Source organism: Erythrolamprus reginae, chromosome 2 (genome assembly GCF_031021105.1).
Source record: "Erythrolamprus reginae isolate rEryReg1 chromosome 2, rEryReg1.hap1, whole genome shotgun sequence".
NCBI classification, from domain to species: domain Eukaryota; kingdom Metazoa; phylum Chordata; class Lepidosauria; order Squamata; family Dipsadidae; genus Erythrolamprus; species Erythrolamprus reginae.
The window spans coordinates 3,536,410-3,559,200 of record NC_091951.1 but is presented as its reverse complement, the minus strand read 5'-3'; the positions used below and the strand labels follow the sequence as shown (position 1 = coordinate 3,559,200).

General features: G+C 43.7%; 1 protein-coding gene and 1 pseudogene across 1 annotated transcript; one reads left to right on the top strand and one right to left on the bottom strand.

Annotated features, from left to right (window-relative positions):
* LOC139158523 (zinc finger protein 208-like) overlaps nucleotides 1-22,791 on the top strand; it is a 148,330-nt pseudogene that overhangs the window by 60,089 nt on the left and 65,450 nt on the right.
* On the bottom strand, nucleotides 9,800-21,702 carry LOC139162909 (zinc finger protein 253-like). The gene is made up of 7 exons (XM_070743812.1): nucleotides 21,625-21,702; nucleotides 21,254-21,393; nucleotides 19,589-20,202; nucleotides 19,251-19,365; nucleotides 19,071-19,138; nucleotides 13,707-13,836; nucleotides 9,800-12,224 (listed from the first exon to the last, which is right to left on the bottom strand). Exons 3-7 carry the CDS (start codon nucleotides 20,000-20,002, stop codon nucleotides 11,056-11,058), a joined length of 1,896 nt encoding a protein of 631 aa, XP_070599913.1. The 5' UTR covers nucleotides 20,003-20,202; nucleotides 21,254-21,393; nucleotides 21,625-21,702; the 3' UTR covers nucleotides 9,800-11,055.

The following is a 22,791-nucleotide window of genomic DNA, read 5'->3' as shown; positions in this document are numbered from 1 at the left end:
CATAAGTGCACTACTGTGCCTTTCGTCCCATGTCCAATTGTCTTTCCTTTCTTTCACCTACCTTATATATTCTCTTCCTTTCATATATCCTTTCCTCTAAGTTCACTTTCACCCTCTTTTATATTATCACATGTCTATCTTTCTTCCTATGTATTTGTGATTGGACAAATGAATAAATAAATAAGTGTCATAAGAAAAATCAGGTCAAATTCCAAGAAGGGAATAAAATGGAAGCTGCTTAAGAAAGGAAGTTTATTGATGGGCAGAACCAAGAAAAAGTTAGAATAGAACAGAGCTGGAAGGGACCTTGGAGGTCTTCTAGCCGAGCCCCCTGTTCAGGCAGGAGAACCTATGTACCATCTCTGACAAGGGGCTGTCCAGCCTCTTAGAACCCTCCAGTGAGGAACCCCCATGACTTCTGGTGGTAAGCAGTTCCGCTGGTTAATTCTCCTCATTGTGAGGAAGATTCTCCTTAGTTCCAGGTTGCTTCTCTCCTTGGTTACCTTCCATCCGCTGCTTCTCATCTTCGGTATCTCCGTTCGGGGCCGCTTTGCAGGGAAAAGGGGGATCCCCTGACCCACAGAAAGGGGGGGGTCAAGGGATAGGCAACTGGAAAGGGCCGTTTGTCCAGAGGTTTTGAGTAAGGGAGACGTGTGTTTAAGAAGAGGAATCAGCCTTTTCTTCTCAGAAACCTCTCCCTGGTCTGGATGAGGGTTCTCCGTGGCTTTCCTCCCATTTTGGGGACACAAATCTAATAAATAAATAAATCTGTGGGCAGCATAACTGGAGGTAAGTACCTTTATGTGTTCACCTGTGAGGTGTCCTGAGCAAAGAAATGTCTAGGGGACATAAAGACTCTTGAGAGGTTGACATTTATTTATTCATTCATTCATTCGATTTTTATGCCATCTCTCTCTGAGGACTCGGGGCAGCTTACAACATATGAAATAACAATATATAACAACCTGAATGCTATTAATAACTAACAACCTAAATAATTAGAAAGAAAATGATTAATTTGACTAAGAATTTGGCATTTGATATTGTATTGTAGTATATTGTAATTTGAGGTATGTAAATTGGAATCTCTGTAAGGTGTGAAAAACAATAATAAATTTATAACCCCCACCCCCCAAAAAAAGATTATTTATAATTTTGGAGACCTCCGAACTAACAGTTGTCTATTCTCTCACCCATGTGGATACAGCTGCATGGTAATAGAGCTCCCAATCTGGTATTTTATTTTTATTTTATTTATTTATTTATTTAGTCCAATACACAACACACATTGAAGAGAATAGACAAGTAGTAATATATATAAAGGAAAGGGTAGGAGAAAAGATATAAAAATAGAGGAGAAGACATATGAAAGGAAGAAAAGATAAAGGAGAGACAATTGGACAGGGGACGGAAGCCCCTGCTGGTTTTGGACTCTTGCAACGTTATCAATCCTATTCTTGTTTTTTTCCCCCCTTGCCAGACATCTTTCAAAACTATAGTATTTAATTCATCAATGTATTTTTTTCCTACTTCTATTGGGACCATTTGGAATAGGAAAAGTCACTTTGGCAAGATGTTCGTTTTTATAGTTGCTATTCTCCATTCCTTTGATAGCTGCACATTTTTCCATTTATCCAAATCTTTTTTAATTTCTTGCAACTGTCTTGTATAATTATCTTCCTTGATTGCAACACATCTTGCTTTTAAGTATATCCCCCAGTCTTTATCTTTCTTAACTATCTGTACATCTAATTTCTCTATCAATTCCCTCTCCTATTTATTATGAGATTTTTAACTAAGATTTTAGCTTTATCTATTTGTATTTATTAGATTTGTATGCCGCCCCTCTCCGAAGAGAATTATAAACAAATCTAATATTAAAAATAATCTAAAAACCCCCAATTTAAATAACCACTCATACATACAAGCATACCATGTATAAATTCTATAAGCCTAGGGGGAAGGGAAAATTTCAATTCTTCCATGCCTGACGACAGAGGTGGGTTTTAAGGAGCTTGTGAAAGGCAAGGAGGGTGGGGGCAACTCTGATATCTGGGGGGAGCTGGTTCCAGAGGGTCGGGGCCGCCACAGAGAAGGCTCTTCTCCTGGGTCCCGCCAGACGACATTGCTTAGTTGACAGGACCCAGAGAAGGCCAACTCTGTGGGGCCTAACTGGTCGCTGGGATTCGTGTGGCAGAAGGCGGTCCTGGAGATATTCTTTTATTATTCCCCCTATTTTAGGGTCCATTTCCAATAGTTCTTCTAAAATAAATGCTAAATCATCTTTGAATGCTTGTACTGTTGGCACTTTGTCCTCCACCGCCTTGCTTAGTAGCTGCAGCACCGAAGAAGCTGCGGCTCAGACCCCTGCCACCACCCCAACTCTGTCGGTTGCGGCTGTGAAAAAAATAAGACCTCCCCCCAAATAAGCACTTCTGATGCTTATTTTGGTGACAAAAAATTATCATTCAAAATGCAGGTAAAGAGCTGGAGACTCTCTGGGTTCGCATGCAAACTAAAGAGGGTTCTGTCATTAGAATTGGGGTGATCTATAGGCCTCCAGGGCAATCTGAGGAATATATGACAACAAGATGACCACTTGATGAAGGCAGGTTGATGATATTGAAGGTCAGGAGAGGCAGTCAAGGCGATAAAGCATGCACTAATTGAAGTTCAGTAGTAGGCTGTCAGACAGTAGTAGGCTGTAGGCAGTAGTAGTAGTATTCTGCCCTTTTATCATATAATGTGTAGAATCCACCTAGAGAAATGTCCAATGAATAATTTTTACTTTGGCTTTTAGATCCAAAGGTCCTTTTTTCAAGAGGCAACTGGACATTCTGGGTGCTGAAGAAACATCTTGGATGGGAAATGAAACATCTTCAAAGGAAAACCAGAAAGTCCAGTTGTCTTTTGAAAAAGCACGTTTTGGACAACCATGACCATGGATGGCTGAGAATCCTCATAGACATTTGTGCTTTTAGGATTTGCAGATTGTAGGAGATCTTGCAAATTCCACCGAGTCTGCTTACAACCCTCCTTCCTTCTTTAGGGTCCTGTGTCCTTTGACGAGGTGGCCATCCATTTCAACAATGAAGAGTGGTTGCTGCTTGATCCCAGGCAGAAAGCCCTGTATGAAGAAGTCATGTTGGAAACATCTGGGATGGTGGCTTCCTTAGGTAAGGGTTCCTCTGCAGGAAAATGTAACCCACGGCAAATTGTCTCTAGATACTTAAATATATACAGGGGTGGACAAACAAATGGAAACAGCTTGAAAAATCATCAAAATATCTTTTAATATGATGTTGATCTACCCTTTGCGGCAAATACAGCCTCAATCCTCCGAGATATTGATTCATACAAATTGTGAATTGTTTCCAAAGGAATTTTAGCCCATTCTCCAGTTAAAGCACCCACCAGTTCTTTTAGAGACGATGGTGGTGGAAATCGACTTCTTACTTGAATCTCTAAAATCGACCATAAATGCTCAATAATGTTGAGGTCTGGTGATTGTGGTGGCCAGGTGAGATGCTGAACTCCATTAGAATGTCCCTCGTGCCATTCTTTAAGACTTCTTGCTCTATGGATTGGTTCATTATCATCTTGAAAGATGGCATCCCCCTTTGGAAACAGTTCTTGAATTATAGGATGAATTTGGTCAGCCAAAAGTCCTGTTAATTCTTCCATGAAGGGAAATCATTGTCCCGGTGGATTTCCAAGAAATAGCACCCCAGATCATCACTGAACCCCCGCCACGTTTGACGGATGGGAGAAGGCAGTCTGGATGAAATTATTCTATTTGGCTGTCTCCAAATGTAAACAAAGCCGGAGGTCGGAAAAAGGGTAAACGATGATTCGTCAGAGAAAATCACATTTTCCCACTGCTCAAGGGACCATTTCTGGTGGTTTCTACACCACTCTAAACGCTTTGAAACATTTGTCTTTGAGAGCAGAGGTTTTCTAATTGCAGCTCTTCCATGGAATCCAGATTTGTGAATCGCCCTTCGAACAGTTTTTGTGGAAACTGGGTTCTGTACGTGTCTATTGAGCTCTGAAGTGATTTTAGGAGCTGCGGTCTTGCGATCCGCTCTAACAATTCCCTTTAGAGTCCGATGGTCTCTCTCAGTCCACTTCGACTTTCGACCAGACCTGTGCTTGGCTGAGGATGTTTTTCCGTTCTCTTTCAAAAGCAGTCATGACTTTTGAGACATGACCTCTTGAAACGCCAAACATTCGGGCACTTTCTGTTACACAAGCGCCTGCCATTCGAGCACCAACAATTTGGCCTCTTTGAAAGTCTGAGAGGTCTGCCCCTTCTAGAAGGTTATAACCAATTTCCTTAAATTTCTGTTTTTAAAAAAAGGTAGTTTAAAAAAACATATCAAATAAAAGAATTAAAAAAAACATTAATATATGTCAAATTTTGATTGATTTGAACATGTTCAAACATTATGAGGCCAAAAAGTCAAGTGTTTCCATTTATTTGTCCATCCCCAGTGTTGACATTCAGTCTTGTGGTCATCCTTGAGCTCTGGGTCATTACTGCAGAGTAATTGGGAAGATGGTCAGGGAGAGGATGTTTATTCCTGAAGCAGTTGTCCTACTAGGCCACAGATTTTGTCTTGTTTGTGTTGCAATTACATACGTTGTCTTATTGAATGCAAGTTGGGTGTGTCATAATTGAGAATATTCGTGTGCCTTGTCCAGATTTCAAGACTTGTTTTTGCTTTAATTTTTTAAAGAGAGAACCATCTTTCAGCTGTGGCGAGGGGGGCATTTGCCCAGGTTCGCCTGGTGCACCAGTTGCGGCCCTACCTGGACCAGGAATCACTACTCACAGGCCCTCAGGCCCTCATCACCTCGAGGTTCGACTACTGTAACGCTCAATACATGGGGCTACCTTTGAAAAGTGTTTGGAAACTTCAGATCGTGCAGAATGCAGCTGCGAGAGCAGTCATGGGCTTCCCTAGGTGTGCCCATGTAACACCAACACTCCACAGTCTGCATTGGTTGCCAATCAGTTTCCGGTCACAATTCAAAGTGTTGGTTTTGACCTATAAAGCCCTTCATGGCAGCGGACCAGAATATCTCAGGGACCACGTTCTGCTGCATGAATCCCAGCGACTATTTAGGTCCCACAGAGTTGGCCTTCTCCGGTTCCCGTCAGCTAAACAATGTCGTCTGGCGGGACCCAGGGGAAGAGCCTTCTCTGTGACGGCCCTGACCCTCTGGAACCAGCTCCCCCGGAGATTAGGATTGCCCCCACCCTCCTTGCCTTTCGTAAACTCCTTAAAACCCACCTCTGCCGTCAGGCATGGGGCAATTGAGACATCTCTCCTAGGCCTATATAGTTTATGCATGGTATGTTTGTGTGTATATCTGGTTGTTTTTTTTTAAATAAGGGTTTTTAGATATTTTTAAATATTAGATTTGTTGTACATTGTATTTTGTTATTGCTGTGAGCCGCCCCGAGTCTGCAAAGAGGGGCGGCATACAAATCTAACAAATAATAATAATAATAATAATAATAATAATAATAATAATAATAATAAAGGTTCGATGTACAGCCATCCTAGTGTTTTAAGTAAGTAACTAATATCCATGCTGTCATTTCCCTTGTTGCTTCCTCCCAGTAGTAGATAAATCTATGCATAGGAACACCAAAGTGGAGGTTGTAGATTATTCTAATTCTAAATTGTTTTTCTTCCCCTCCAAGCATCTGATATGCAGAAGAAAGAAATCGACCAACAGCCAAATTTAGTGCCATTGCAAACAATCGAAACTGAAATTCCTGAGGAGACCTCTACAAATCAGTGGGGAGGGAAGAAACATGAAAAGAAGCAAAATTGGAGAGAAAAATCTATTCTTGACTGTGTGGAAATGGATCGTGATTCCCAAAAAAATACGGGGAAATATCAATATAGAAAAAGATTCAAAGCAAATCCCAAAGTTAGTAACCGTTGCAAACCTGGAAAAAGCTCCAGCCGTTATGATCTTCGTTCACATAAAATGAACCAGGCAAGGGAGAAGCCCTACAACAGTGTGAGCTGTGGAAAAAGCATTGGGAGAAAAGGTCATTTAACTTCTCATAAAAAGATCCAGTATGTGGATTGTGGGAAAAGGTTCAGCCTGGAGAGTTCCCTTACTTCCCATAAAAGGATATATTGTGCAGAAAAACCCTTTAAATGCACAGAATGTGGGAAGAGCTTCAAAAGTAGTAGTCAGCTGATCTGCCATAGGAGGATCCATTCGGGGGGAAATCCTTTTAAATGTGAGACTTGTGGACAAAGGTTCACTACAAAATATTCCCTTACATCCCATAAAAGGGATCATACAATAGAAAAACCCTATAAATGCATGGAGTGTGGGAAGAGCTTCAGGGAACACGGTAGTCTTGTAAAGCATGAAAGGATCCACACAGGAGAAAAACCCTATAAATGTATGGAGTGTGGGAAGAGCTTCCATCAAAGCAATGGACTTAATTCTCACAACATGAAACATACAGGAGAAAAACCTTACAAGTGCACAGAGTGTGGAAAGACCTTCGCTGCCAGTAGGTCTTTGACTTCCCATAAAAGGATCCACACAGTTGAGAAACCCTAAAAATGCCTGGAATGTGGGAAGAGCTACAGATTTAAGTGTAACCACTTTGTAGGTTTTAATAAAAGCTATTACAAGTGTTCGATCAGATTCAGACCTACTCTTCCTCCATCGCTTCTCTAGACGTCTCTTCTGGCGTTTCAACTCCTGGAGCTCCTCGTTGAACCATGGAGCTCTACGGGGTCTAGCACCACGGAGAGGTCGCAAAGGTGCAATCCGGTCGAGAGCCTCCGCTGCGGCCTTGTTCCAGGCTTCCGCAAGAGACTCTGCCGAACTGTGGACGAGTGCCTCTGGTATACCCCCAAGCGCCATCTGAAAGCCCTCTGGGTCCATCAGGCGTCTGGGGCGGAACATCTTAATTGGTTCCGCCTCCCTGCGGGGAAGGTTTGGAGCCAGGAAGTCAAGCCGTAGTAGAAAATGGTCTGACCATGACAAAGGCAATGCTTCTAAGCCCCTTAGTCTCAGACCATTACTCATTTGCTCGGAAAGGAATACCATGTCAGGTGCTTGCCCTCCCTCGTGAGTCGGACCCCGTACTACTTGAGTCAGGTCCATGGCTGTCATGGTGGCCATGAACTCCTGTGCCAACCCAGAGGTTTCGCTGAGTGACGGCAGGTTGAAGTCCCCCAGGACAATAAGTCCGGGGAACTCCACCGCCAACCCGGCTACCTCCTCGAGTAGCACAGGCAGGGCTTTTGACACGCAGCTGGGAGGCAGGTACGTGAGAAATAAGCCCACCTGAACCCCTAAGTCCAACTTCATCAAGAGTGACTCGCAACCTGCAATTTCCGGAGCAATGAGTCTACGTAGGCAAAGGCTCTCCCTGGCTATAATAGCCACTCCTCCCCCACTTCCCTGGGGTCGAGGTTGATGCCATATCTGAAACCTGGCTGGGCAAATTTCAGAGAGAGGAACACCTCCCTCTGGGCCCAGCCAGGTTTCAGTAACACATGCCAGGTCGCCCTCCTCATCCAGGATCAGATCCTGGATGAGGAGAGCTTTATTTACCATGGCATTAAGCAGCAGCAACCTGAGCCCAGGGCCAGAGTTACACTCATCACCAGTACCCAAGATTGGGCTCATGGAGCCAGAACAAGGGATCGTTATTAAGCAACGATCCCTCGTTCCCCTGGAACGGCTAACTCCGTGGCCCTGCTTCTCCCCAGCAACACTGGAATATTCCGACCCTCTGCCACCCCAGAGATCGGTGCCCCATCCCCTCCCGCCTCTCCAGCGTCAGGTGGGCCAGATCTATCATTCATGCTATTTTCATTCATCTCATCCATACCATAACCCCACCCACTCCAACCATCACACTCATACCAATCATTCATCCCATGCACAATATTGCATACACCCCAGTCATCCATTCATTAAGAAACCCCCAATAATATTAAGATTAAATTAGTAATAATTAAAATAGATTAAATTAATTATTAAAATACAGTAAGAAAAAATATCTAAATTTATCTAAAATTTAAAAAACTATAAATTTTTTTAATATATATATATATATATATATATATATATATATATATATATATACATATAAAATATAAAAAATATCGGAAATTAGTCAGCAATAAGATAGTGTTAAATTCTTAATTAGTTCTTAATTGGAAGTTTTGGATTGTAACAATGTTCAGGGTCACAGGAGAATATCTCAACCTGGTTAAAAGGAAGGATCTCTTCTTGATATTAGTCACCCCTTTTTCTAGCACTATGATGTCTCCCAGGTCTCTTCTCAGTCCCTCAGTTCCATCACCAGTCTCTTGGCTCTCATAGGACCCTCGCCCCTCGCTGGTCACTCCTCGGTGGCTTCCGATGACGTCGCTGATTTCCGAGCGACATTTCCAGTTCTCTGTCTGCCAGACCCCACTGCATGGCCTCCAAGAACTCTCTTTTCCACCTCGATATCGCTTCGACATCTCCCCCAGTCTCCACGCTCCTCTCACGGGCCACCACCTCCTCCTCCTCGACAGCAATATCCAGTCTAATCTTTCCATGCAGGTCTTTTCACCCCGTAGAGCCTCCGATGCTTGGGCGCTCCCACCAAGCAGCTCACAAGCGTCCTTAGTTCATGGGGGGGGGGGAGTCGTTTCCAGCAGCAGCACCTCCAACCAGCATCACCTTTGCCTCTCGGTCCCGTCTCTCCTCGTTCTCTCCTCCCTTCAAAGCTCCGCTCTTCTCAGAATCAATCTCTCCCCCCAGTCTCAGCTGCAGCCTCCCGGTGTAATCAAGGGGTGCCGCCATTTTCCCGCAGCCCAGCTGCTTCCTCCACAAAATCTCCGCAGCTGAGATGGATCGAAACAAACGCCGCGGAGCAGGGTGCAGCAAGATCTTCCCACGCTGGGTAAAAAATAATCTCTCATGAGTGACATGAGTGACAGGGAGGAGGAGAGTGTGGCAGACAGCTCAGAAGGAGATCAATTATCTAGCTCCTCCTTGGATTCAGAAGAAGAGTTAATGATACAGCCACGCATGCGGAGAGCGATGCATAGGCAGCAAAAACGGAGAGATTATTATCAAAGAAAATGAGGCCACTTGTGGTTGGGTGGGGCTGTGGTAATTAGTGAGGCTGCTATAAAGAGCAGCCTGTGGGTTTGGCCATTGTGGAGGATTATCTGATCGTTGTGTTTCGTGCCTGCTTTACTGACTTTGACCTTTTGTGTGCTGATTTTCCCCCGCTTTGAAACTAAACCAGGGCAAAGTGCGTTTCACTTTGTGAAAGAAGGACTGTGAATTGCCTCACAGCTGCAAGCTAAGTATCACAGAACTGATAAGGGACTTGTACCAATTACCAGTTTGTTTGGAGACGAGTGCTCTTTGCTATACCAAAAGAGGGCTTGATTTAAGTGAATTTTCATTATAAAGAACATGGTTTTGAATTTTCAAACGTGTCTGTGTGTGAAATTTGTACCTGTGAATTTTTGGGAGACGTCTACCAGAGAGCCCGACAGAACACAAACTAAATCAGAACCAAAGTCAAAGTCCTCCTCAAAGTTCCAAATTGTTGCTGGAGCCATCCTGGCACCTACACTGGGAAACCTGAATCTGGGTTTCCCACCCAGTTGAAAGTTCACATCACTAGTCCCCCACCCACAAACTTGTCACATTGCCCACTCAGATTGTGCCAGTGTGGTAAGTCCTCCTTTTGCTTCCGCCCAGGTGGGTGGGAATAGGATGGCATTGAACCACTTGAAAGACTTTATTTATTTATTTACTAAATTTGGATGCTGCCCCTCTCCATAGGCTCGGGGCGGCTCACAGCAATAGTAGCACACAATGTAAAATACAAATCTTATATTTAAAAACTAAAAAACCCATAATTAAAAAACTATACACACAACATACCAAACACAAATTATATAGGCCTGGGGAAGATGTCTCAATTCCCCCATGCCTGATGGCAGAGGTGGGTTTTAAGAAGTTTACGAAAGGCAAGGAGGGTGGGGGCAATCCTAATCTCTGGTGGGGGAGCTGTTCCAGAGGGTCGGGGCCACCACAGAGAACGCTCTTACCCTGGGTCCCGCCAGCCAACATTGTTTAGTCAATGATACCCAGAGAAGACCAACTCTGTGGGACCTAACCGGTCGCTGGGATTCATGCAGCAGAAGGCAGTCCTGGAGATATTCTGGTCCGATGCCATGAAGGGCTTTATAGGTCATAATCAACACTTTGAATTGTGACCAGAAACTGATCGGCAGCCAATGCAGACTGCGGAGTGTTGGTGTAACATGGGCATACTTAGGGAAGCCCATGATTGCTCTCGCAGCTGCATTCTGCATGATCTGAAGTTTCCGAACTCTTCAGAGGTAGCCGCATGTGGAGAGCATTACAGTAGTCGAACCTCGAGGTGATGAGAGCATGAGTGAGTGTGAGTAGTGACTCCTGGTCCAGGTAGGGCCGCAACTGGTGCACCAGGCGAACCTGGGCAAACGCCCCCTTGCCACAGCTGAAAGATGTTTCTCTAATGTGAGCTGTGGATCGAGGAGGACGCCCAAGTTGCGGACCCTCTCCGAAGAGGTCAGTAATTTCCCCCCCCAGGGTAATGGACGGACAGATGGAATTGTCCTAGGGAGGCAAAACCTACAGCCACTCCGTCTTATCAATGCTTTGTGGCTGCATCTGTTCTCTCATGAAATCACCCCTCCCAAGTTCCCATAAACATCAGGCCTTCTGTAGATAGTGTGGCAAGCTGTTAATTTATCACCAAATTCTGCACCAGCATGACAGGCACAATATGCATAATATCTAGAGATATGGTGGATCAGTGGTTGGAACGCAGTACTACAGGCTAATTGTCCATAGCCAGGAGTTTGACCTTGACTGGCTCACAGTTAATTGAACTTTTATCTGAGGTCACCAACATGAGAATCCAGATTGCTGGGGACCCTTATGCTGACTTCGTAGACTGCTCAGAGTATAAGATAAAGAGCTGTGGAGTGGTATATAAGACTAAGTGGAATTGCTATTGCTATATAGTTTCTCCCGAGCGTGGATCCTTTTATGACAAGTAAGATCAGCATTCCCAGCAAAACTCTTTCCACATTCCATGCATTCATATGGCTTCTCCCCTGTGTGGATCCTTTTATGGGAAGTAAGTTGACTTCTACGAGCAAAGATCTTTCCACATACTGTGCATTTATATGGCTTCTCCCCTGTGTGGATTATTTTATGGGAAATAAGTGTGCTGCTACGAGCAAAGGTTTTTCCGCACTCCATGCATTTATATGGTTTCTCCCCTGTGTGGATCATCTTATGGGAAATAAAATATCCTCTTTGAGCAAATGTCTTTCCGCACTCCATGCATGTATATGGTTTCTCCCCTGTGTGGATTATTTTATGGGAAATAAGTGTACTGCTACGAGCAAAGGTTTTTCCGCAATCCGTGCATTTATATGGTTTCTCCCCTGTGTGGATCATCTTATGGGAAATAAGATTACCTCTTTGAGCAAATGTCTTTCCGCACTCCATGCATTTATGTGGTTTCTCCCCTGTATGGATCATCTTATGGTAAATAAGATTACCTCTTTGAACAAATGTCTTTCCGCACTCCATGCATTTATACGGCTTCTGCCCTGTGTGGACCCACTTATGGGAAGTAAGTGTACTGCTATGAGCAAATGTCTTTCCGCACTCCATGCATTTATATGGTTTCTCCCCAGTGTGAATCCTTTCATGGGAAGTAAGTTCCCTGCTTGTTCTAAAACATTTTCCACATTCCAAACATTTATAAGGCTTCTCTTTTGTGCCAATCGCTTTTTGAGAGGTAAGAAAGTTATTTCCAAGAGAAAGAATGGCTGTCCCATTATAATTTTGTCTGTTGTGTCTTTTAATAGCATTGTCCCCTTTGTTTAGGGTTAAGTAGTGTTCATTTACTTCTGCTTTAGCTTTGATTAGCTTCACACTGTTTGCAGTGAGTTCTTTCCTTATTTTCTCTTGTTGGGGAAGAAAATCTTGCACCGGAGCATCAGCGGGAGACGAGCTTTCCTGATTGCATTTCTTTGACTGGTTTTTCTCACAGCTTTCGAATATCATTCCAATTCCAAACTTCTCCCGTCCATCTGTAGCATCGATCACTCGGAACAGTTCACAGGAATCTTGATTCTCCTGCCCATTATTACCTTCAAACCAAAAGGGAAATGAAAATGATAACAGATCAAAGAGAAAAAGATCAAAGTGCATAGAAGTATAAATAAATAAATAAATAAATAAATAAATAAATAAGAAAAAAATCCCTTTTTTAGTTAAAAAATTAATAATAAAACAAAACAAAAAACTATTACTATTATTACTATCTTCTCTTTTTCCTTCGCTGTCTCCTCCCCCCTTGTGTGTGTGTGTGTGCGCACATGTGTGTGTGAACTGTTGAACCATTTCCAATAACAGGTGAGCTATTGGAAATGGTTCAAGAGTTCACACACACACACACACACAAACGGCTGGGGGTTTTCTTCTCTGTTATTATTTGGGTGCTTTTTACCTTTAAATCAAGAGTCATTTCTCTCTACCCCTCTTGCTCTCTCTCTCCTTTTCTCACTTTCTCTCTCCCTCTCTTTCTATCTCCCCCCTCTTGCTCTCTCTCTCTCTCTCGTTTTCTTTCTCTCTTTCCATTGCTTTCTTTCTTTCTCACTCTTTCTTTATATCTCTCTTGCTTTCTTTCTCTTCTCTCTGTTGCTATCTCTCCCCCCCTTTCTCTCTCTCTCTCTTTCTCACTTACTTTCTCTCTCCCTCTGTCAGCGAGGGGGCTGCGAGAGCGCTTTCTCTGAGCGCTTCGGGAACGCCTGCCCTGCCTCTACTGCAGCCCCCTTGCTGAAAGTCCGGGCCGAAAGCGCTCCCAGCGAAGGGGCTGCGAGAGGGGCGGGGCGGGCATTCCCGAAGCGCACGGAGAAAGTGCTCTCTTGCAACCCCCTGGCTGGGAGCGCTTTCGTCCTGAGAAGCCACAGCTGCCACTGCCGCGAGAGAAGTCGCGCCCTAAGGCAGGAGGTGGAGGAGGAGCAGAGGGGGCGGAGCGGGCGGGTGGGGGGCAGGGGCGAGAGGCCAGGGGCGCGAGGGGGCGGGAGGCATCGTGGGGAGGCAGGGGTGGCCGCGGCTCCCTTTCCTCCTACTGCGGGCACCTCCCCGACCCCCCCCCCCCGGGCTGGCAGGGGGATGGGGAGCACACGCCCGTGGAAAAGGGTGCGCAGGGGGGTATTTTGGGGGGCGCGCGTACATGCGCAGCTTACGGGGAACGCTGGCTGTGAGTCATACTGCATGAATTGGATTGGGAATGCTCTTCCATGGCCTGAGTGTGAAAGTTCTATTCTCATACAATTTTGCAGATTTCAGCGAACAAACGACACATTCCTCTCACATGACCTCCCGAGGATGATAAAAGCAGAGTTCATTTTTTTCATAAAAGTTCAAATACAAATGGAAAAATACAGATATGAAATGGCACCAAAAGCATCCAAGCCAAGAGACATAGGCTCTTTCCTTCCTTGGAGCACCAGAAGGCCAGATCCTTTCCTTCTTCCTCCCAGAAGAAGATATCTCATAATAATGTTTTTAAAAATAAAATATAATCTGTCTTCTTCAACTTTGATTGGTAGCTAGAAAACTCTTACCGAGAGAGACCACGTTCCTATGGTTTTCCAGCATGACTTCCGAATGCAGCACTTTCTGGTCAGGATCCAGCTGAGACCATTCCTCCTCAGAGAAAGACACAGCCACCTCCGCGAAGGACACAGGACTCTCCTGAATACGGAAAAAATAATAGGAGGATTCACAATATCTGTTCATCTTCATCAATGATTTAGACAAGAGGAAAGAAACATAGAAACATAGAAGACTGATGGCAGAAAAAGACCTCATGGTCCATCTAGTCTGCCCTTATACTATTTTCTATATTTTATCTTAGGATGGATATATGTTTATCCCAGGCATGTTTAAATTCAGTTCCTGTGGATTTATCTACCACGTCTGCTGGTAGTTTGTCTTACAAACTTAATTGGTTCTGGGACAAGGTTCTTAAGGTGAAAAATTTGTAAGACAAAACAATGTTTCCCACAGGAATCAATGGAAAAGCGAATAATGCGCGCGAGCCCAAAATTCATGCATTTTGCCAGCCGAAGCGACTGTTTTTGCACTGCTGGGATTCCCCCGAGGCTTCCCTCCATGGGAAACCGCACCTCTGGACTTCCGTGTTTTTGCGATGCTGCAGGGGAATCCCAGCATTGCAAAAACGAGCGCTGCGCTGGCAACGGAAGTCCGGAGGTGGGGTTTCCCAGTGAAGGAAGCATCAGTGAAATCGCAGTATCGCAAAAACACCGATGTCCTTGAAACGCCACCTCCGGACCTCTGTGTTTTTGCAATGCTGTGATTTCACTGAGGCTCCCCTCACTGGAGGGGAGCCTCAGAGGAATCCCAGCAGCGGAAAAACGGGTGCTTCGCTGGCAACGGAAGTCCGGAGGCGGGGCATCCCAGCGGCCGCGGTGGTTTTACAAGGTGAAAATAGTTTGTAAGAAGAGGCAAAAAAATCTTAAACCCCGGGTTTGTATCTCGAAAAGTTTGTATGATGAGGCGTTTGTAAGACGAGGTATCACTGTATTTACATAATCACTAAAAAACTAATCATATCTTAACTTTAACTCTTACATCTTCTACTATTTTCATTTCCTATATTTACTGCTTAATAAGAACGATAAGTCGTTAAAACTCAATGCCTGCTATGGATGCAGGCAACCCCCTTCCCACCCCACTTCCTCCTTCTTACTCAATCCCCACTCCTTGAAACACTCTCTAAAAATTACAATCCCTTACTAACCTAAGTATATTATATACCGGACAAAATCACAGTAAGACTAATTATATTTAAATGTTTTGAATAGATTTTTTAACTAACATACGGTATAGATAATAAAACTGCTCATTGGAATGTAAATCAAGAATGAAACATGAATAGAACTAATGTAATAATATGAATTGCTATATAAAAATGTGTGTGTGTGTATATATATATATATATATAATATATATACAGTGGTACCTCGAGATACGAGTTTAATTCGTTCCGGACCTGGGCTCTTAAGTCGAGCAGCTCTTATCTTGAACGACTTTTCCCCATAGGAATTAATGTAAATAATTTTAATTGGTTCCAGCCCTCAAAAAACTCACAAAGTTAGTCTAAATTATGCAGAAAGACAAGTTTTTAATGAAGAAATGTACATGTACATATAAATGAATAATGAAGTTTCTTTCACTTAACTTGTAAACTTTCTTAAACTTTTAAATTTACATATGTTCAACTTCTCTGCCACCCAATCCTGTAGGACAGAGGTCCCCAACCCTTTTTGCACCAGGGACCGGCTTTAAGCGATCAAGAGAGGAATGGGTGAATGAATGGACGGAGGGTGGGAAGGAAGGAAGGAAAGAGGGAAGGGACAGGAACAGAGGAAGGAAGCAAGGAAACTTATGAAAGGGGAGAGTAAGAGAGGAATGAGTGAAGGGAAGGAGGGAGGGAAGAAGGTGGGAAGGAGAAAGAAAAGAAGAAATAGAGGAAGGGAAGGTAAAAGAGAGAAAGAAAAAGAGCTAACTTCCGCGTTCAGCTTCAGGAGACTTGCCGCAGAGGGGAGAGAAGGGTGTGGCCCTATGACGCGGGCAATGAGCAGACTGAATAATGCTTTATAAAGGTGATTGTCTCCCATGGCATTTTTAATACTCTGACGAAGTTAGCAGCACGCTAACGAAAGCTAAGTGGTTTTATTAAAGTTTCTATGTTCCGGTGATCGAGATGGCTGCTGCCTCATCATTCACACACGTACCTGGAACTCGCATTTTTAGGACTATTCTTGATATATATATATATTTGTTTTCGTAAATTTTCACGGGTATATGTATGTAGATTGTTCTGAGTTCGGGTTTTGCCCTGTGTAATATTTTGCATGTCTATGCGACGTTTCGGTCTTCAGGAGACAACTTCGGAGGTGTTTGGTATTACTTTCCCCCCCCCATTATCGTTGTTACTTTCCCTAGTATGTTCCCTTGCTTCCCGTTGGGGGTTGCTCTACCCTCATTTAGCTGGTTTCTATGCCCGGCCTGGGGAATTCTGTTAGGGGCTTTATCCAATCCTAATGACCTATCCCCTTTAAGTCGTTGCTGGAGCAACATGGAGGTAGAGGGGGAGGGGCACAATGCAGTTCCAACACAGGGGACAAGGGAGGATTAGAACAGTGCAGACCTAAGACGAGGGCATGGGCAAAAAAAATTGCAAGAGCAGACATGTACCACTAGGGAAAGTAACAACGATAATGGGGGGGGGAAAGTAATACCAAACACCTCCGAAGTATTGCCTCGTAACTCCACCTCCTCCCTTGGGGAGGGAAAGAGGCAACAGGCACGAGTAAAAGCGGTAGATCCCCCTTTAGCCAGCATGAGCAAGCCCACAATTAGGCTTGCCGCAGAGGGGAGGGAAGGGTGTGGCCCTATGACGCGGGCAATGAGCAGACTGAATAATGCTTTATAAAGGTGATTGTCTCCCATGGCATTTTTAATACTCTGACGAAGTTAGCAGCACGCTAACGAAAGCTAAGTGGTTTTATTAAAGTTTCTATGTTCCGGTGATCGAGATGGCTGCTGCCTCATCATTCACACACACACACACACACACATATATATATATATATATATATATATATATATATATATATATATATATATATATATTGATTTGATTTGATTTGATTTGTATGCCGCCCCTCTCCGTAGACTCGGGGAGGCTCACAGCAATAATAAACAATATATAACAAATCTACTAATTTAAAAAACCCCACTAAAGAACCCATTATTAAAAGCAAACATACATACAAGCATACCATACATAACTGTATAGGCCCAGGGGAGATGTTTCAGTTCCCCCCCATGCCTGACAGCAAAGGTGGGTTTTAAGGAGTTTACGAAAGGCGAGGAGGGTGGGGGCAGTTCTAATCTCTGGGGGGAGCTGGTTCCAGAGGGTTGGGGCCGCCACAGAGAAGGCTCTTTCCCTGGGACCCGCCAAACGATATTGTTTAGTGGACGGGACCCGGAGAAGGCCAACTCTGTGGGACCTAATCGGTCACTGGGATTCGTGCGGCAGAAGGCGGTCCTGGAGATATTCTGGCCCGATGTATATTAAGGAATATAATGGACTTCTGTAATCCTTCGCAATTTTTACCTTCAAACTCAGTATACTTGTACAGTGGTACCTCATCATACGAACTTAATTGGTTCCAGGAGGAGGTTCGTAAGGTGAAAAGTTCGTAAGATGAAACAATGTTTCCCATAGGAATCAATGTAAAAGCAAATAATGCATGCAAATCCTTCAGGAAAATCCCAAACTTTAGAAGGGAGGCGAACAGAGGGCAGGGAGGAGCAGCTAAAGGGGGCGGGTGGAAGAAGCAAGGCTAGGCTAAAGGGTGAGTGGTTAGGAAGAAAGGCAAGGGGGGCGCCCCTCCCTTTTCTTTCTTAAAAAGACACCCTTTCAATTCCTTTGCAAGCACCTTGTTCTCGGCAAAATTTTCCTACTCCAAGCAGCCCCAGCCTTTTCTTTCTTCAAAAAAGGGGGAAAAAAGAAACCCCTTCATCCCAGCAGCAGCTGCTTGGGTTCGTAAGGTGAAAATAGTTCGGAAGGAGAGGCAAAAAAATCTTAAACACCGGGTTCGTATCTTGAAAAGTTCGTTAGAAGAGGCGTTTGTAAGATGAGGTACCACTGTATTCTCCTTTCCCCTCCTCTTCCTATTCCTTTTTCAATAAATTAATAAATTATATTTTTAAAAAAAGGAAGGAAGAAAACTCTAATCGAGGCATAAATCAAAGGATTGGAAATTATTTTGTAGCCCAAACTGCCATGTTTACATTTTCGACATGGCCAGTCCCTTTCAACTTTAATAGTCTGCTTTATTATTTTTTTTATATGATTTGCTTATTTTTGGACTACAGGTGATAAATAAGGCTTTTAAAAAATGGTTATGTGCATAATTCTTTGAGTCAAAGAATTATCAAAAAATGGGGGGGGGGACCTCTAGCGGTTATGATATGTTTATTCCTATTTCTTTCTATTCCTTTTCAAAAATTCCTTCTTGTAAACTGAAAGTTGGCGGAGTACGTAGCAGAACAAGATAACTAGAGGAAGCAATGCTGGCTAAGAGGAACTTGAGCCTGCTATTCTGCCCTCCATGTTGTGGAAGAACACAAAAATAATCCTGGCCAAACGAGGCAGGAAAATAGATGGAGAGACTACTCTGCACCCCCGCTTCACTTCATGAAGGGAGAATACAAATCTAGTAACTTTTTCCATCCTAGACTACTGCTCATCTGTCTGGAACCCATACCACATCTCAGACATCAACACCCTTGAAAACGTCCAAAGATATTTCTCCAGAAAAGCCCTTCACTCCTCCACTCGAAACAGAATATCCTACGAAAATAGACTAACAATCCTGGGCCTAGAAAGCCTAGAACTACGGCGCCTAAAACACGATTTGAGTATTGCCCACAAGATCATATGCTGCAACGTCCTATCGGTCAATGACTACTTCAGCTTCAACCGCAACAACACAAGAGCACGCAACTTAATACGAACCGCTCCAAACTTGACTGTAAAAAATATGATTTCAACAACCGAGTTATCGAAGCATGGGACTCATTGCCGGACTCAATTGTGTCAACCCTAATCCCCAACATTTCTCCCTTAGACTCTCCACGATTGACCTCTCCAGGTTCCTAAGAGGCCAGTAAGGGGCGTACATAAGTGCACTGGTGTGCCTTTCGTCCCCTGTCCAATTGTCTTTCCTTTCTCTCACTTATCATATATATTTTCTTCCTTTCATATATCCTCTCCTCTAAGTTCACTTTTACCCTTATATATATATTACTACATGTCTATTTTTCTTCCTATGTATTTCTGTATTGGGCAAATGAATAAATAAAAATAAATAAACTTTTCCCTTTCTTACTTGATTTGGAGGTCCAACCGTTGTTTGATCTCTGTCATAAAAGTCAGAAAGCTTCACTCTTTGTTTCTCTGTATGGAATAAATAATTTCAAAATGCATAACTAACAAAATAGGAGGAGGTATTCTAGAGAAGAGAAAGAGAGAGGTAGGACAGATGGGCAATCGGAGGATCTCCCATTACCTCCTAAGCTGTCTTGACTTGGATCTTCCCAAGGGATCCTCCTGAAAAATAGTTCCTGAGTGGGATCTGATGGATTCTTCTTTCCCTCAGGATCTCTGCTCTCCACAGTACAGCACTTTAAATAGGAGGAAGGAAAAAAGAAGCAGAATTAATGTAAGTGACACGAAATAAAGTGGATTCTTATACTCATAACAGAACTTCAAAGCCTGTGAGGTTCAGTGAGAAATTGGTGGGACATTGCCACATATAATGAACGTCCGAGACTTTTGGGAAGGAGGGGGTGAAGCATTCAACCACCACATGCTCTAATCTCTTTTGAGCTCCCTAAAATGTCTCACCTGAAAATGGACTTGCTCCTTCTGTTCCTCCGCCTGGCTCAGGAGGAGGCCTTCCGCCAGGGCCACCACCTGGGAGCTGGTCTCCGCTCCACACTCCCGCACCCAGCCCTCAATATCTGGGGGCAGAAGGAACAGGAGCTGCTCCAGAACCACCAGGTCCAGCATCTGGCCTTTGGTGTGCTTCTCTGGCCTCAGCCATCTCCTGGAAAAGTCGTGGAGTCGGCTGCAAAGTCCTCGGGGACCCTCAGCCTCCCAATATTGCATGAAATGGCAGGGCTGAACTTCTGAGGGGAAGATGGTTTCCTCCTCCAGGATCTTCTGCCCAGCCCTTCTCCAGAACCTCCCTCCCTTCCCAGGCTGAACAGCTGAAGGGCTTTTTCCAGTTCCATCTTTTCCCAAAGGTTGCGTCTCCATCTTTTCTCCCTTCTGCAGAGCAACTCCAAATGGCTCCAAGGACTCTTAGGCATCTCCAGGTGACTTTTCCTTCTTCACAGGACCATTTCTAGGGCCGCAGGCAGGACTGATTCCTGTAAGTTATTCTGCTCCCTTCCTCCCCCCCCCCCAAGATAATATTTTCCCTTGTAAGGACCACAAGTGTCTTCCAGTTTCTGTATCTGAGATGGAAAGAATTAGAAAGTGAAATTCAACCACTGAGTGACCTTCACCCAACCAACCTTCACTCCAAGAGGCTCATTCATTCACATATTGTTTCATTATTGTTGTGACCCGCTCCGTGTCTACGGAAGGGGCGGCATACAAATCTAATAAACAAAAATACTACTACTACTACTATTACTACTACTACTACTAATAATAATAATAATATTTATTTATTTATTTGATTTGTATGCCGCCTCTCTCCATAGACTTGGGGCAGCTAACAACAGTAATAAAAAACAGCATGTAAATCCAATAGTAAAACAACTAAAAAACCATTATTGTAAAACCAAACATACATACAAACAAACAAATATACATAATAATAATAATTATTTATTTATTTATTTATTTATTGATTCATTGATTGATTGGATTTGTATGCCACCCCTCTCCATAGACTCCGGGCAGGTTTAAAAATAAACCAAAAACAATGTAGATGACAAAAAACATGAGCACACGACAAATTAGGAAATTAGAAGAAACTACGAAACTACAAACTACAAAAAACCCGAAATACTTAGGATTAATACTAACAAAACAATAACCCTTAAAAAAGATAACCATGATAAATTATTGCAAGAAACTAAAAAAAAAGAAAGAAAAAAACCCAGCATGTAAATCCAATACTAAAACAACTAAAAAACCCTTATTGTAAAACCAAACATACATACATACAAACATCAATAATAATTAATAATAATTAATAATAATAATAATAATAATAATAATTGCAGCGCAGGGCAGGGCAGAGGTCCCTGCAAGCAGGGCCGGGAAGGAGGCACCTACAGAGCCCCCCCCCCCCGCTTCTCTCCCCCTCCGGGAGACAGGATTGGGCCCTCGGGGAGCCTGGTGCGAATTCTGCCTCCCCCTCGCCTAGCTTCTCTCCTCTCCTGCTGGGTCTCCGCAAGGCCCACCCTCCTCTCACCCCACGCGCCTCTTCCCCGGATCAGCCCCTCTTCTCTCCCTCCTCCGCCTCCCTTTGCCCGGAAAGCGACCCCTCCTCACCCGGGACACGTCTGGATGTCGCCCTCGCCAGCTTCTCCCGCAGCCTCTCGGCCTCCTGCAGAGCCCCAGGGGTTAAGGAGAGCGAGTTCGGCGTCCTAGAGTGGCAAGGCTCAGGGGTGTCACTTCCTTCGCAGCCTCCTCTGGAAAGTTTAATATACAAAACACCAATTAAAATAGAAATAGGGAATTAAAGGAAGGAGAAAGAGAGGGAAAAAGAGAGTCTGGGGTACAAGAGGCAAAAGAAGGAAAAAAAACACCGACTTCTTTTTAGCGCCGTACAAAAGTAAAAAAAAAAAAAAAACCCACAAAAGCCTTTCCAGCTTGGCAATTCTATTTAATCAACAAAAGCAAAGTCATTTTAGATTTGTTACTTTTGAACACTTTAAATGTGAAGATTTTCGATTTTAATTGCTGGAGAAGCAAAGCCTCGAAAGGTCCAGAACACCCCCTTGTGGCGGAGCGAGGGCGGGCTCCCACTTGAGGGGATCTGTGCTCTGATTGGTTCCTTCGGATGGAAAGGGGGCGTTTGCCTTTCCCCCCGCCTTTTTCTTCTGGGTGTTGTTTGAGATTTACCTCAGGATGTTCCCGACTGTCTTCTCTTCTGCGAATAGTAAGTTCATTTATTGATATAAAATTCATATATTGATATAAAACTACAATTTTGTGTCCGTTTCTCCCATTTCCTTTGGACAGCAGCTGCTTATTTCATGGGTTCCTATTTTATCCCCTGATAGTGTCCAAAAGAAAATCAAGTCCAATCCCAGAAGAGAATAAAATGGAGGTTACTTAAGAAAAGAGGTTTATTGACGGGCAGAACCAACAACAGACTGCAATTAGAATCTTTTCTTAAAAACCTCCAGTGATGAAGCACTCTGGGCTTCTGGTGGCAAGCAGTTCCACTGGTTAATTCTGCTCAATGTCAGGAAGTTTCTCTTTGGTTCCAAATTGCTTCTCTCCTCGGTCAATTTCCATCCGTTCCTTATCTTCTGGGGCTTTAGAGGATAATTTGCCCCTCTCTTCTCTGGGGCAGCCCCCCAAATTCTGTTCTGGGGCAGCTGAGAAATGAGCTAGATGAGCGTCAGTATTTTTGTGCACTTTTTGTAGCGTTTGGTGATCCAGAAGCTTCTTTTGTGAGTGTTTTATCCTCTGAAGCAGTTAGCTCTAAGTAGCGGCTTTCCAGGATCCTGATCCCATCAAGTAAATGCCATTACTTTTTATCTCCTATTAAAAACCAGATATTTACTTTTTAGGACAAAGAACTTGAAATAAAAATTGGAACTTTGTTATTGCACACAATGACTGCAGCCAGAATTCTTGATATGCAAAACTGGAAAGTTACCTCCATTCCCATGGTGGATGAAGTATTTATTTATTTATTAAATTTGTATGCCGCCCCTCTCCGCATACTTGGGGCGGCTCACAGCAGCAATGGAAAACAATGTACAATACAAATCTAGTATTACAAAATTAAACCCATAATTTAAAAAACATGTTTGACCTTGACTGGCTCACAGTTAATTGAACTTTTATCTGAGGTC